Genomic DNA, 14,718 nt, shown 5'->3' with positions numbered 1-14,718 from the left:
TATTGCGCCGTTGCTATTGCCTCTCATTTACGATCCGCAGAGCAAACGTGGACGGCCATGCCGCATGGCTGTCACGACAGATGTGTAAACTCAACTAAATACAGTGTGATGTGACGTGACACGCCGACGAGCAAACGAACGGTCTCTCGGTGAGCATAATGCAATGGCGCACCATCCAGTATATTATATTTGCGATGGGGCGTATAAATTTGTAATCTTGGAGAGACTTTGATCAACGTCGGGATGTAGAGGCTGCAGTTGAACGTTGAAGGACGCGTCGCTGTTGGCATTGGTGACGGGCGACGAAGCTGGACTTCGATCGGCGAGCCAGAAGGTCTATTCTCTGTAGTGCGTTGATCGTTACGGGCTAGGCCAACGCGAGAGTAATCATACAGTGTAGTTGCATGCGAATGGGTTCGACTAAGCGCTCAATGTCACGCCCAACTATTCAGTCACGTTGATGTCACAACGAAATTCGAGTCTGGAGGCGAAGGTGCGCAGGCTCGTGCTTGTATGCGCTACTACTGCTAGATCTTGCTCTTGCCATCCCCTTCTTCCGCCCCGCGTCGTCGCCGCCATGGGCCTCCCGGCAGGAAAACGAAACAGCGCATCCCCAACGACCCGCGCAACCTCTCCTGGGCGAACGGTGCGCCCGCCTCCCCACCACATTTTCTTTCCTCTGACCACGCTCCCGACGCCTCGACAGATGCGAGTAAATTCGGTGCGGCGTATCTCACCAAGCTCGGCTGGGACCCTCGCGCGGGCTCGGTGTGGACGGCGAGGGCCGCACGAAGGCCCTGAGCGTGACCCAGAAGCTCGACATGCTCGGCATCGGCGCGGACCACAGGAACAGCGCGGAGGGCCTCGCTTGGAAGCAGAACAAGGATTTTGAGAACCTGCTCCGCCGCTTGAATGCGGTGAATGGAGACGGGGAGGAGGAGGAGGAGGAGGAGGAGGAGGAGGAGCCGATGAAGATCGACGGGTTCGTCCGTCCGTCTGCCTCCAATGTGAGTGCGAGCCAGGAGGACGCGGAAAGTGCTCCTGAGATTGCTGGAGAATCTCCTGCGGACGAGGGCGCGGCCGAGAAGAAGAAGAAGAAGAAGCGGAAAACGACGCGCAGGAGGACGATGGCGAGAGGAAAAAGAAACGCAAAAAGAGCGCACCATCAGACAACGAGACGTCGGATGTCGAGCGTAGTAACAAGAAGGACAAGAAGAAGAAGAAAAAGACCTCCGCGGAGGGATCCGCGGTCGATTCACCAGCACCAGCCACTTTAATCCCGACTCCTGCACCTACACCTTCCTCATCGTCCTCCACCCCTGCGGTCGGAAAGCCGAAACAGTGAGTACCAAAAACCGAATGCCATTCATCCTTCATTTGGTGTTAATGCACGACTCCCAGCCCCCGCGCAGCTTTCCGAGGCCGGCACATGGCGTCGAAGAACCTCGCGTCCAAGTCTGCCTCCGCTATCGCCGAGATCCTCGGCATCTCCGACTCATCCACGCCCACCCCCGCCATCTCCAGCTACCCGTCTTCTGCCCCACTCCCTACCCTAGTACGCCCTTCGACGCGGCCCGAGCGCCGCGACCCCAACCGATGCACTCAAGCTACAAGAGCTGACAGTGTCGAGCAAGAGCGTAATGGACTACTTCAAAGAGAAGCTCGCGGCGAAGAGCAACGCGCGCATCTTCGCGTCCCCCTCTACTCCCGCGGACGCGAACGAGGAAGAGGCGATGACCGGCCGCGCATGGGGCTGGGCGCGTCGAGGCTCCGCGTCGGGTTCGCTACGGCTGCCGCGGACGAGAGGGAGGAGGACGCGGACCGGGGCGAAGGGCGGCGGGGGCTTGGCGGGATCGGCAGCGGGATGCGGTTGCAGTTTGCGGCCACGTTCCCGCCGGCGACCGCTTCTGCATCGGCGGAGCCTGCGCCAGGGCCCGATCCAGAGGAGCGGCCAAAGAAGAGCAGGAAGAAGGATGAGGAGAAGAAGAACAAGAAGAAGGAGAGCAAAGCTGACGAGAACGGTGGTGCGGACAGTGCAGACGTGGAGACGGGTGTCGAGGACGAAAAAGCGGAGCGGAGAAGGAGGAAGGAGGAGAAGCGACGGCGCAAGGAAGCCGACGCACGAAGTCAGGCCCAGGCTCAAGATTCAGCAGGCGTGGGGGAAGGAGAGCCTGTGGACGGAGAGCGCAAGCGCAAGAAGGAGAAGTCGAGGAAGGATCGGTGAGGCGATGCTCTTCTGCGTAGGCTTGCTTTCCGTGCTTGTTCCGCCGCGTTGGGTATATCCACGCAATCTCATACGTCTTCTGCTCCCTCTCGCCCGCTCGCGGAACAACGCTCCCTGCTCTTCCTTAGTGTGCGCTTTTCATGCAAGCCCAAGAATGTTTCGTATTCGTGGGAAGCACCATGTCACTGCGCACTGGGAAGCAGCAATCGCTTCCGTTATCAGAAACTTGAACGCCCTCATTGCAGTCATTTACCTTCTCCACCCTTCGCGCGCAGGAGCGCAACGCGCATTCTCCCCCAGCTAGCTTGGAACGCGCCGTCAGCGTGCTCCGCTTGACCAGTGGAGTGTGTCAATCATACTCTCCGGCGAACTGCGGCTAAAGGTGCGCTGACTTGTATATCATATCCAGCGTCATTGCATTGCGTTTCTGGTGCGGACCACGAATCGTACGTATTTTCCTGCGCAAACGGGCACTTATCTAAGGATGGACGCCGGGATTGTCGCTCGTGGTACAGAATATAAGAGATAAGGACATCCGTGACTCGGGAACGCAGCACACACCTTCGGCATGGCATCACCCCAGGGAGCCCCTTACGGGGTTCTGTACGACTACCAGAAAGTACACAACCTCGCTGAACTCCGCGTCAAAAAGCCCCTCAAGGACCTCGCCAATGCCAACATCAAGTTCGTCCGCATTCAATGGATCGACTACATCAACACCGTCCGCTTCCGGGTCGTCCCCACTCGCTACTTCCTCGAGATGCACGGGATTCGCAATGGAGCCGAGGCTGTCGCCCCCGCCAACAATGTGCGTCCCGGGATTGGGCTCACCAAGGCATCGCTCGGCCTGGTGGGTCTCAATGTCGCCCCGGGGTTCGGAGCGGTGGGGGAGCACCTGTACGTGCCAGACCTCTCGAGCTGGCGCGTATGCACGTACGCCCCGGGTCACGCTTCGGTGATGGGCTATCTCCAGGAGAAAACACCGCACCCCCAGCATGGGCTGACGGTACCGCTGTGTCCGCGGACGCTGTTGAAGAGGATCGTAGAGTGAGTCTCTCTCGCTCCGTAGTTCGCGTCTGCTGACTGCCAGCATCGGCCGCAGCGATGCCGAAATGGCGGGCATCCGCTACCTCGTCGGCGTCGAGTCCGAGTTCATCCTCCTCAAGCAGACCCGTCCGGCCCCCGTTTTCGCCGCGATCGGCGACTGGTCGTGCTCGTCCAAGACGCGCACCGGCAGCGCCGAGGCCGCGATCCTCGAGCGGATCGCGACCTGCCTGCTCGACGCCGGAGTCGAGCTGCAGATGTACCACGCCGAGGCGGCGCCCGGCCAGTTCGAGGTCGTCACGGGCCCGCTGCCCCCGCTCGAAGCCGCGGACGCGCTCGTGTTTACGCGCGAGACAATCTACAACGTCGCGCACTCGCACGGCTACAAGGCACCTTCGCGCCGCGCCTCCACGACGATTCGTGTGAGCCCTCTCCTTGCTCCCCACCTCGAACACTCACCACCCCCACCCCGTCCAGGCGGCTCCGGCGCACACACGCACATCTCCCTCAGCACCTCCTCCCCCGCGCCCCCCGCGCCGCCGACGCCGCGCTCGCGCCGACGCTCACGCCCGCCGAGCGCTCCTTCCTCGCCGGCGTGCTCGCGCACCTGCCCGCCGCGCTCGCGCTCACGCTCCCCACCGCGGCCTCGTACGCGCGCATGCGCGACGGCGTCTGGGCCGGCGGCACGTACGCGTGCTGGGGCACGTACAACCGCGAGGCGCCGCTCCGCGCGTGCGGCGGCGCGGGCGCGCACCACTTCGAGGCCAAGTGCGTCGACGGGACGAGCGCGCCGCACCTCGCGCTCGCCGCGCTGCTTGCGGCGGGCACGCGTGGCGTGCGGGCGGGAGCGTGCTCGAGGTCGGGGACTGTGCGAAGCCGGTGGCGGAGATGAGCGCGGAGGAGCGGGAGGCGGTCGGGCTGGGAGAGGGGCGGGTGAAGAGGCTGCCGCTGAGCATTGGGGAGGCGAGGGAGGCGTTGAGGAAGGATGCGGTGATGCGGGAGATGCTGGGGGAGGAGTTCGTGAGTGCGTATCTGGGCGTGAACGAGGTGAGCAGAGCGGCCGTGCTTTTCGGGCACGTTGCTGACGATGTATGCATGGTGATGCAGCTTATGGAAAGGTGGATGAAGGGAAAGGACGAAGCAGAGACCACGGTCAAGTTGGTAGAGTACTTTTGAGCCGATGTCGATGGCTTCTGTGCAGCACGGTCGCTGAACTTTGAAAGGTTTGTAGGGTCTGGATGCAGGGGTGCCCTTACTCGTGGTCGAAACATCCGCGTCTGGGCTTGTGCGCGCCCGCAGCGCGCAGTGATTTGATATCTCCGTGCTCCTCGGAAAGGTTTGAAAGTGTACAGGGCTGAGTCGAAAAACGTCCTGGTGGCTCCGCGAAGACGCAAGGTATGAACGACTGATGCCTTTCCGATCGGTTGGCGGGCCATACGCCTCGGTTCGACGGTGCACGCCGCGATGTTGACAAGGCAAGCGCCGCAACACTACTGGTGCCCGGAATGGATGTCGCTGTGCATGGAGGAATGCGCAAAACCGGCGCAGAGTTCATCCGAAGATTGAATTAGCGTTGGCGTGGGCGTTCCTGGCGAGTCGGTCCCGCGTCAATCTGACGAGTCGGATGCGAGAAGCGATGAATGGCGGAGTTGTCGTGTGTATCGGGGACATGTAAACCACTGGTTCCCTAACAAGGAATGAGATGACCTAGAGGAATAAGATAGCACAGAGTTGTGGATGGTGAGCTGGGCTGGCAATACGGAGGTCGCGAACACGCGCGCGGAGATAGGGCTCGGGTAGAGGTACGATGATGTCGGGACGGAGGTATAACATTGAATGCCCGAAGGAGCGAAATGGTATTAAACTGTCAATATCCAGTGACCGCCGCGGAGCGTCGCGTACATGGGAACATGTATGGTCGTCCTACGTGCGCCTGAGCTGGTCAGGTCGGCCGACATATTTCCGCAGCGAATGAGGGACTTGCTAGAGCCGATATTATGGGCAACAGTTGCCGGCGAACACGAAAATTTGGACACAAACGAACCAGAATAGGTAAGGCGGACTCCTGGGGCTGTCGGAGGTGAGGGATAGGAAAAGTTGGCGGGTATGAACCCCGAAAGACTTTACCTTGTCGGTCATGGCCCTCCGCGCCTGGAGAACCACAAAGGGCTAGCGGCCGGGGCAAGATCCCGTGGCCTGTTTCCCATCTTGTGGTCGCAGTCGAGAGGAGAGCGCGCGGAGCTGGAGGCGTGCCTGGAGTAGCGGGCACGCAAACGCAATCAGCGGGCGCGCGCCCGATGCGCCGGGCAGGCGATTCCGATCGACTGGATCGCTCGGTCGGCCTCGGAGCCTGACAGGCGAGACCGCCGCTCGGGCGACGGGAGGACGGCGTCGCGGAGGCGCAGTGGACGCGCGCGCGGAGGCTCGCCGGGCAGCGCGGTGGGCCCACCGCGGGCGGGGAGGGGTCTGGGGAAGCAGAGCCTGGAAGTCAGACTCGCGTGGAGGCCGGCTTCGTCGGCTGCGGGACAGCGGGCACTAGCAGAGGCGCGCTGGCCCGCGTCAAGCCTCCCTGAGTCTCTCCGCGCCCTCGACGCGATCTCTCAGACCGCCGTCTTGTCTCGCTCGATTGCCCCCAAAGATGCTCAAGGTTTTCGACGAATCCGATCACGCCTGCCACCGTCAGCCGGATCCAGGGGCTATGTTCTCCTGTGTCTATTACCACCCCCGCTCGCTCGCCCTCCTCTCCCTCCCCTGCCTCCCCTCTCCCCGCCGCCCCCGCCTTCCCCCCGCACCCGTCGTCTACCGCGTTCAGCCACCCGTCCAACCACCCGTCCCCCGTCCTAGCACGATGCCGGGTGAGTCCGCCCTCCGTCCCACTCGCGCCCCCGCCCCCGCACCCCGCGTCCACCCTCGCCCCGGACACGACGGCTCTCGTCTCCACCTTCTCATCCTCAACCACGATGTTCTCGCCACCATCGCCGACTCCTGCGCATCCCGCGACGCCCTTCATCTCGCCATGACCTGCAAAGGCGCCTACGCGTTCGCCTACCCTCGCTTCCTCTCCGACGTCACCCTCGGTGACCATGATCCGAGCGAAGACGATGGCCCGCGCCGTCTCAAGCAGTTTTGTGAGCACATGCTCCGGAACCCAGAGCTTTTCAAGCACCTCCGTGCCCTCCGTCTCCGAGGCGGTTCATTCGCCTGCGAGTCCAACGCGGGCCCAAGAGGAGGATGGGACGCCAACTACTCTGCTGCGGACAGCTTGACCGACCTCCTCTTCAAGGCAGTCAACCTCCGAGTCCTGCAGATACGCGACGCAGAGCCCGTCTTCCAGTCGCACCCGCTCGTGTACGAAGCCATCGCTAGCCTCCCCTACCTCAAGGAGCTCTCCCTCTACTACATCGGTAACTCCACTCTCAAGTGCATGTCTCTCCTCCAGAGTCGCCCCAACATCATAGAGAACGGCCTCTGGAAGGACGGCCCGCGCCCCCAAGGCGACGTCACTCCTTTCGGTCACTACGTTCAGTCGCTCCAGCATCTCAAGCTTTGGGAGTGCGGTGTATGCTCGAGAGCGTCGTCGACCGCCACATCTGGCTCAACGTCCACACCCTCGACATTGGCGGCCGGATTGCCAAAATATCGGAGCTCGCGCATGTGTTCCCCAACCTCCGCCGGCTCACCTTCTTCCTCGAGTTTTCCATCAAGCCGGAGACCGGCCCCGTCGTCTGCTGGCCCGAGCTCGACTACCTCGAGACGAGCGCTCCCCTCCCCTCCTTCCCGTCGCCCGCACGCCGGCTCCAGCTCCAGTACTCCATTGGATCCAAGACCGGGTCTCGAAACGACCTGAAGACATTGCCGCTTCTGGAGAAGACGAACCCTGTCGTCCTCTCGTGCACCATCTCTCAAGCGGTCACCCCAGAGATGGTCGAGCGTATGAGCGTAGCGGTACCTTCTGTCCGCTATTCTGAGGTCGTGATCAACGACGGGTCAAGCGGGCACACCAGTTTGTCATACTCAGACTTTGACAAGTGGCTGGTGCGTATTGGTACAACTCACTCGTCCGAACGGACCGAATGTTGCTGCGTTCGCGCTGAGCTGACTCACTATCTCTGGCACAGGACCGTCACCTCGGCATTATTGGAAAGGCGAAGCCCGAGGGTCTATGCATTGGTTATTCAGGCTCTGGTGGCCATGAGGAACAGTTTACAGCCGCGGCAAGCAAGACCGCGTCCCGGGTCCCGACGCTGAAGTACGTCGCCGTCGGCCTCCACCACGAAAGGGAGGGCATGTACTCGTTCAACAGCCTCTGGTTCACAATCGAGAGCCGAGAAGATCCTGAGGCTCCGGTCCTCAAACGCGTTCCCGCTGCGGATTGCGAGTCGCTACGAGAGCGGCTGCTCAACCTGCCGAGGGCGACGTTGTCTGCCTGAGGGGTCGGATGGAGGTCAGCCGTTCGCGCTCGGTCCCGTGCGCCTGTCGTGAGGATTCTAACTCTGTGGGCGTGCCGCAGACTTCTTCTCTCCGGTTCTCAATCTGCATCGGCGTCGGGCGCTTCTGGGATGTGATCGATCGGCTGCCCGAAGGATCCCCCACCACATTCCGTCGAGGCAGGTCTGGGATGGGCACGGTCGTCTGGTCCGTCGATACCCACCCTCCAGACTGCTCTTTTCGGGTCCCTCACGCCTCACCACACACTAAAACACTGTCTACAATTGATCTGTATATCTTTAGGTCTCCGCGCTCTTCAGCCTCCTCGATCTTTTCTTTGTCATCTATCACACCATCTATCGCTGTAACATAGTTTCCGCTCTCCACGGCTTCTTGGCTCCCTACGTATCTGCCTCACCCTACCCTGTCCAACTGCTAAACTTCGCGACACTTGGCCTTCGCGCACCGTTTATACACGCCTGCTCTCCCTTGCCGATCTCGTCTCGTCTCGTTCACACCCTACATAGCGCCACGCCGCACTGTCTTGTGACGGACTGTATTCAACAATCGCCCCTCCCCTCTCACGACCATCCGCCGCTAGCGGGGCGCGGTCACTCACTGAGCGGGCCTCCCACGCCATACGAACCCTGGACCGCCCATGTCATCCCGACAAGGTCCCCGCGCGGCTTCCAGGCGACGTCGCTCGACGCTCGGCACGTCCGAGCACGAAATCCAGGAATCGCGGAACAAGGCCAGGTAGCCACCCGTGCTCTCTGTCACGGATTCATTTTGATGCTCCCGAGTTCCGGCCAGAAGCCCCCCTCCGGCTGCTTGTGCAGCGAGTGTGCCCGTCGACCCGGGACCGCGTCGTGGGCGCGCGCGCGCGTTGCGGGGGTGCACGACATGGCGTCGCTTGAGTGTATCCACACTCCGGGGTCGACTCGCTCGGGGCTCGCACGCCAGTCGAAGGACGGCTCGCGATCGATGTGGAGGCTCCGATGCATACGGGTGCGCGCCCTCGGGTGGCCAGGGCTCCGTCGTTCGCTTCTGCGCCCCCTACGGATCTGGGGGTGGGGATAGACAGGCCAGGTGGGGGATCAATGAACGAATTGCGCGCGCCCCCGGCGGAGGGCACGCGAGCGGCCCCGGGGAAATCTCGCGCGGTGGCGTTGGATTCGGACGTGCGCCGCGCATTGAGTATGTCGACAGAGGCTCCGCGCGCGCGCCAAGGCCTGGCGTGCACATGGGGCACGGGACCCGCGTGCGTGAGCGCGAGCTGCGTGAGCGCGCTCGTGGCTGCCCAGTGCCTTCTGCCTTTTGGGTTCCGTGCATTCTGCGCTTGCCCTGCAGGGCTCCGCGCGCAGCGGCGCGGATCCGGTGGGCGAACCGGCGTGCGCTGCCTTCGCGCGCTGGGGGTCCCGTGGCTCGAGAGGCCGGGGCTGGCCATGCGCGCATGAGAGCCTTGTGCTCGAACGGGCAGGACGGGGACGGCGCAAGGTCAGAGAGATAAGGCGGAGAACATGCTACATATCCAGTGGCATCGGCTCTTCGTCCGCGGCGCGCGCGTGCGCGTATATGTCTGCGGACGGGCTTGGTGGGCTCTTCTCAGCTCTAGCCCAAGTGCGTCATTGCCAGAGCTTGCCCGCGCGACGTTGGTCGCCGGGGTTCAACGTTCAAATGTTCCCAGCTGTGAGCACCCCCGCCCGGTCCCCCGACTGTCTGGGTGAGCGCGGCGCTTCAAGGCCTCAGGCTCACATATGCGGGTGCGTGCATGCACCGTGCCCCGTCGCGCCACTCGCCACTCGCAGGCGAATTCGAATATCGTCCGGTCGGTCGAGCACGATGCCCAGAAAAGCCGGAAAAGCCGCGAACGAGGCATTCCACGGTCCACTGCGCTCCCACTGCCAGCGGGATTTCTGCGTTCCCAGCTACGGGCAGGGCGCGACATCGATGGCGTCCTGGGCCCATCTTGGCAAGGGCGCGGGAAAGGGTGTCCGCGGCCGGTTGGTGGTGCCGTAACGTGCATGGTCCGGGTTTCTGGGGCTTCCGGCTGACGAGGCTCTTCGTTGGTATCACCGCTAGGCTTGCACATGACAGGGCGGATGGCTGATAGAGTCTGCTAGCGAACTGTGACGAGATGCGAGGGGGGCGTTTGCGAGCACGTTGACTTCAACGAGGCTGATGGACGGGCGAGGTGAGCACATATAGATACCGGTGGACTGACTGGATAGAGGGCTCCTCGCTCTCTGCAACAAGCCCAGAGTGAGTGCGAGCTCGAACTTCTGTGATGGCGTGGGGGGGCATGTGGCTTTTGACGTGAGGCATGAGGGCAAGAAGGCAGCTATCGCGGCTCAGGAACGGCGCAGATAGTCACGTGGGGGAATCAACACCATGGCCTAAGTAAGCTTGCAATATTGAGATAAGAGAGCTTGAAAGCCCTTGCTTATAGCTCCCAATAGCTGCATTGACAGCGCATTAACTGAAGGCTTTCATCAGCCACAGCCGGCTAACGCCGGTGGCTGGGAATCTTCGGGGTCCTGTTGAGTCAAGAGGGGGAAACCAAACAGTGACCAACAAAGGCCTCTCCTGTAACCGTCTTGCTCGCTGTTGACGACGGCGTCCATGATGCCTGCCCCCTTCTCCACCCCGCACGTCCCGGTGCCTCTCCCTGCGCTCTACCTCTATCCCCTCAACGACTCTTTCGTTCCCAAGCACATTTCCCTGGTCAACAGCCAGCGCGTCAAGATCGGCCGTCAAACCAACGCCAAGACAGTCCCCGCAGAACGCAATGGATACTTCGACTCGAAAGTTCTGAGCCGGCAGCATGCAGAGGTCTGGGAGGAGAACGGGAAGGTATGTTCATTCGCCCGCGACTCGTCCCCGCGCAATTCGAACCTAGCGCGCTCAACGCATACACCCACTCCCTGCTTCACACAGATCTATATCAAGGACGTCAAAAGCTCCAATGGCACTTTCATTAACGGCGAGCGGCTGAGCGCAGAAGGCCTCGAGTCGGAGCCGTTCGAGCTCAAGACTGACGACATCGTCGTACGTAGCCTCCCTCCCGCGCTGTGATGCGCTTCCCCCGCCTCGTGTCTCACCCTCGCCGACTTCTCCCGTCCCTCCGTCCCCTCTCCCGCAGGAATTCGGCATCGACATCGTCGGCGAAGACAACAAGACCATCGTCCACCACAAGGTCGCTGCCCGCGTAGTATGCGTCTTCACCGAGCTCGACGCGCAGGCCGCACAGCGCGCCGAGGCGCAAGCCCAGCAACAGGGTGCGCAAGGCTATATGGGCGGCATGCCCAACCAGCCCGGCGCCGGCAACAGCCCCTTCAACTTCGGCAATGGTCAGGGTAGTTCGAACGGGGCCGGGCCTCAGCGACGGCCAACATTACAACCTCAAGGCCTCGTCGGCATGGGCGGCATGGGCGGTGGGAACGTCCGCGTCCCCGGAAAGAGTGGTTTGACCTTCGACCACATCCTCAGCAGGCTCCAAGGGGAGCTGCAGAAGAGCAGGGAGACCGGTGCGGAGCTCCACTCGCTCAGCAGCGGTCTCGCCGAGATCCACGATACCCTCGGTGGCAGCTTGGTACGTTTTCTCGTTAACGCCGCCGATCGTCCGCTCATCGAACACCTAGCCTTCCAACCTCCAGCCATATCCTCCAACACTGCCGCCAGTCATGCCAGCGCAGGTCGCTCGCGCTTCGGAAGAGGCCCATCAACGGCCGGCATCAGAACCCTCCAGCACCATGTCCGAGCTCCAGAGTCAGCTGCAGGAGACTCAGCGCTCCTTGGCGGAGCACGTCGACAAGGTTCGCACGCTGGAGAACATGCTCACCGAGCACGACGCCATCAAGCAGGAAGTCGGCTCGCTGAGGGCGGCGATGGAGGAGCGCAAGCGGGAAATGGAACTCTTCCGGCTCACAAGCGCCCGTCGATCGCACGATCAGCCCGAAGATGGCGATGATTTCGCATCGGACGACGACGACACCCGAAGCATCTCGACGGTCACCCCTCATGAACTCGAGCGCGTCGACGAGGAGGATGAAGAGCAAATCGCGGCTGAGGAAGAGGAAGAGCAGCGGAGGAGTCGCGACGAGCTCGGCCGCCCGCGGACACCCGAGCCTACCGGCATGGGCATGACCGAGGACGACGAAGAGCAGGAGCCGAACTCGTTCCGGCAACCCGCCACCACCCTCCGCCCGACCTCCCCCTCTCCTCCCGCATCCGCCCCCGCGATCCCGGACGAGCTCACCGACCGCCTCAACGCGCTCGCCAAACAGCTCGAGATGGCGCTCGAGCTCTCGCGCTCACTCGAAGCCCAGCACGCTACCGCCCAGTCCACGATCTCCGTCCTCGAGTCCAAGGTCGCGTCACTCGAGAACCTCGTCCAAGACACGCAAACGCAAGTGCAGTCTCAGGTCGATGTCACGGAGCAGCTCGTCCAAGCGTCTGAGTCCGCCCGCGCCGCGCCGCAAGAACCCACCGTCCCCGTCGCCGCTGTTGAGGAGGCGAGGAAGGAGGAGCGCGAGTCGCTCACCTCGATGTTCGCCGAGTGGAAGAAGAACGTCGAGGGCAAGTGGAGCAGCGTGCACGAGGACTGGACGGAGGAGCGGGAGCGCCTCCGGCGAGCCAGAGATGAGTGGGAGAGCCGGATGCGCGCGGCCGAGGAGACGGTCTCCACCGCCGCGACGAAGGTCGAGAACGGTCTCATGTCCCTGGCGTCCTTTCAGGCGCACCAGCAACAGAAGTTTATGAACGGCAACGCGAAGCCCCATTCCAGCGGCGGTCTCGTCACCCCTCCCAGCCCTCGCTCCCTCTCCGCTGAGTCCACTCGCCCCCGGAACCGGAGGAAACGCGCCGCGTCGCGAGGACGCACGCGGTCTCGGTCCATCTCCCCCTCCCCCACCGACGACGGCGCCGACAACCTGGTCTCTCTCGATGCCACGAGCAGCGAGTCATCATTCCCCGGTCCACGGCGACGATCGCCATGGTCTGTCGACGACTCGAGCGATTCGGAGGGCACGCACCCAAGCGAGTCTGGAGACGTCCCGGAAGGCTCGCGCAAGATGCCCTTCCCCATCACCCCGAGTCGAGCGTCGTCAACCAGCCGATATCGGCTGCGATCCCCAGTACCAGCGCGACAACGGACGCACGACCGCCTCCCTCCGCCAAAGCATCCGTGAGTCCCGACGCACCCTTCCCTGGCGCCTTCCCTCCCGCTGATCGGCCGGACGTGTCTTCGCTCTCGGTCCAGTATCCACTCCATCAGGTTCAAACGGTCTTCGGCGTCACGGTCTTGTTAGTCGCAGCAGCAGCAGTGGTATGGCGGGTGAAACCGGAAGTGGCAGCATAGACGGTTCGGCGGCGGTAGCAGCAGCAGCAGCGACAACACAAAATCGGCATGTACCACCCGTCTGTAGGCATCACCCCCCGCTACCCTCGTCCCGCGCTCCCTCCCCGCCCTTTCCCTCCGCCCTCGGTCTCTACGTCGTCCGGATCTCCTCGTCTTCGTCTATCATACTTGTCTACTACGTGCCCACGACTGGATTAGTACTCGGAATTCCCCCCGCCTCAGCGCGCGGCGTCCCCCACGTTTTCGCTCCTACCACCTGCCGCGCTGTCCCTGGGGACCGCCGCGGCTGCGCCCGACCCTCCTTTGGTTCCCCGTTCGTCGCCCTCCGCACATCGCCTCTCGCTCCGCTACCGCCGCATACGCATACGTATATATGTACATAAACCCTCACTCGTCCCCCGTCGTTTGCCCATGCCTACCCTCGTCGGTTAGTATTTAACGACCATAATGATGACCCGGCTCTCTTATCCTATGATGTCCACCCTGGAACACGAACACGAACACGAGCTTGGCTTCCCGTCGGAGTACTGGTGTGCGCGTGCGTTGCATCAAGCCAGGATGGTGTGATGCTGCGCGGCGCGCGAGCGGGCGCATGAGAACTTCTCTCGCTCGAGAATGGGATGGCGGGAGATCCGCGACGTCAACTTCCCGCGCGCTGGGAAGTCAGGCCACCTCGCCCCACACCGCCCAGATTAACCGGGGTCCCTGCGCGGATCGGCTGGGAAGATGCGCTCTTCTCATCGTGTCGGCGTCTCGTTGGACGCACATGCTGAGGTGAGGGAGACAGCGTGACCATTCTCTGTATGGTTACACGTTCTCGTACACGACAGCTAGTGCCCCATCCGCCGTGCTCTTGGCCCGTGCGCCCTTCCAAGTCGGGCGGCGCATGTTTTGGAAAGGAGAGGGCCTGTCGAGAGCGTTTCCAAGCGCCGCGAGTGGCCGGACGAGCTTTGACATGGGGGAAAACGGAGCGCGATTGTCCGCGGCTCCCGTCATGTCCTGTCGGGCTGGTACCGATGGTGCTTGCGGGTGTCGGGTGAGGCGTGGTCAAGGGAGTCGGGCGTTGGGAGGGTTGAGCGCATCAGGCGCGACCTGAGCGCGTCTGCCCGAATACCAGAAGCAAGCGCAAACGTCGCATTGCCGTGGCCAGCGACCGGCTCAAGAGACGACCTGCATGAGGCGTTCTCAGCGTCCCCGCGAATACAGGCAAGCACGGACCTTTTGAAAGCAGGCTGTCGGCGGAGATTTCAGTGTGACCGGACGGCTGCAGAAGAGTAGTCATCGGAGACGTCGCTGCGGGCTGCCAAATCGTTCGCAGACGACACAACTACCTTCTCTTGCTGAGATGGAAGCGGGGAAGCATACGAAAGCGCTTTCCACGACCGAATCCACTGGTATGATGCGGTGTGAATTGCGCGCCACTATCGCCTACCCGCTCGGGTCCGCTGCATATTGAGAACGGAACTTCTGGGGACGTTTTATTATGTTGCCACCCTTTGTCCTGCGGGCGCACTCGCACCACGACCTTCTTCTAGGGCCATTGGAAGCAGTCTTGGAACGGAAAGGTGCGAGGTGCGTAGGTATGGGTTCGCGACCAGTGGGTGTGTAGTGCATCAGCAAAACGGGGGATTTGAAGATAATGCGTTGCAGTGCGTGATCAACG

At 62.4% G+C, this 14,718-nt stretch overlaps 4 protein-coding genes across 4 annotated transcripts; all 4 read left to right on the top strand.

Moving 5' to 3' along the window:
* Positions 1-194: 194 nt before the first annotated feature.
* Positions 195-2,224, top strand: BXZ73DRAFT_92149 (uncharacterized protein; the record flags this gene model as incomplete). Its single annotated transcript, XM_048026258.1, has 9 exons — positions 195-211; positions 594-646; positions 707-721; positions 742-1,035; positions 1,074-1,341; positions 1,402-1,555; positions 1,580-1,637; positions 1,662-1,779; positions 1,807-2,224. 9 exons carry the CDS (start codon positions 195-197, stop codon positions 2,222-2,224), a joined length of 1,395 nt encoding a protein of 464 aa, XP_047873996.1.
* Positions 2,225-2,792: 568 nt separating this feature from the next.
* On the top strand, positions 2,793-4,444 carry BXZ73DRAFT_92148 (glutamine synthetase/guanido kinase; the record flags this gene model as incomplete). Its single annotated transcript, XM_048026257.1, has 6 exons — positions 2,793-2,843; positions 2,877-3,271; positions 3,327-3,690; positions 3,780-4,103; positions 4,145-4,315; positions 4,376-4,444. The coding sequence occupies 6 exons, from the start codon at positions 2,793-2,795 to the stop codon at positions 4,442-4,444; spliced, it is 1,374 nt and encodes a 457-aa protein (XP_047873995.1).
* A 1,840-nt stretch (positions 4,445-6,284) lies between these two features.
* BXZ73DRAFT_80484 (uncharacterized protein) lies at positions 6,285-7,698 on the top strand (the record flags this gene model as incomplete). Its single annotated transcript, XM_048023294.1, has 3 exons — positions 6,285-6,672; positions 6,795-7,303; positions 7,387-7,698. The coding sequence occupies 3 exons, from the start codon at positions 6,285-6,287 to the stop codon at positions 7,696-7,698; spliced, it is 1,209 nt and encodes a 402-aa protein (XP_047873994.1).
* Positions 7,699-10,321: 2,623 nt separating this feature from the next.
* Positions 10,322-13,055, top strand: BXZ73DRAFT_52796 (uncharacterized protein; the record flags this gene model as incomplete). Its single annotated transcript, XM_048020875.1, has 5 exons — positions 10,322-10,549; positions 10,634-10,744; positions 10,839-11,288; positions 11,338-12,790; positions 12,877-13,055. 5 exons carry the CDS (start codon positions 10,322-10,324, stop codon positions 13,053-13,055), a joined length of 2,421 nt encoding a protein of 806 aa, XP_047873993.1.
* Between the last annotated feature and the right edge of the window lie 1,663 nt (positions 13,056-14,718).

This window comes from Epithele typhae (genome assembly GCF_022376455.1).
Source record: "Epithele typhae strain CBS 203.58 chromosome Unknown BXZ73scaffold_61, whole genome shotgun sequence".
NCBI classification, from domain to species: domain Eukaryota; kingdom Fungi; phylum Basidiomycota; class Agaricomycetes; order Polyporales; family Epitheliaceae; genus Epithele; species Epithele typhae.
Note: the sequence above shows the minus strand (reverse complement) of the source record. Positions and strands in the feature narration are given on the sequence as shown.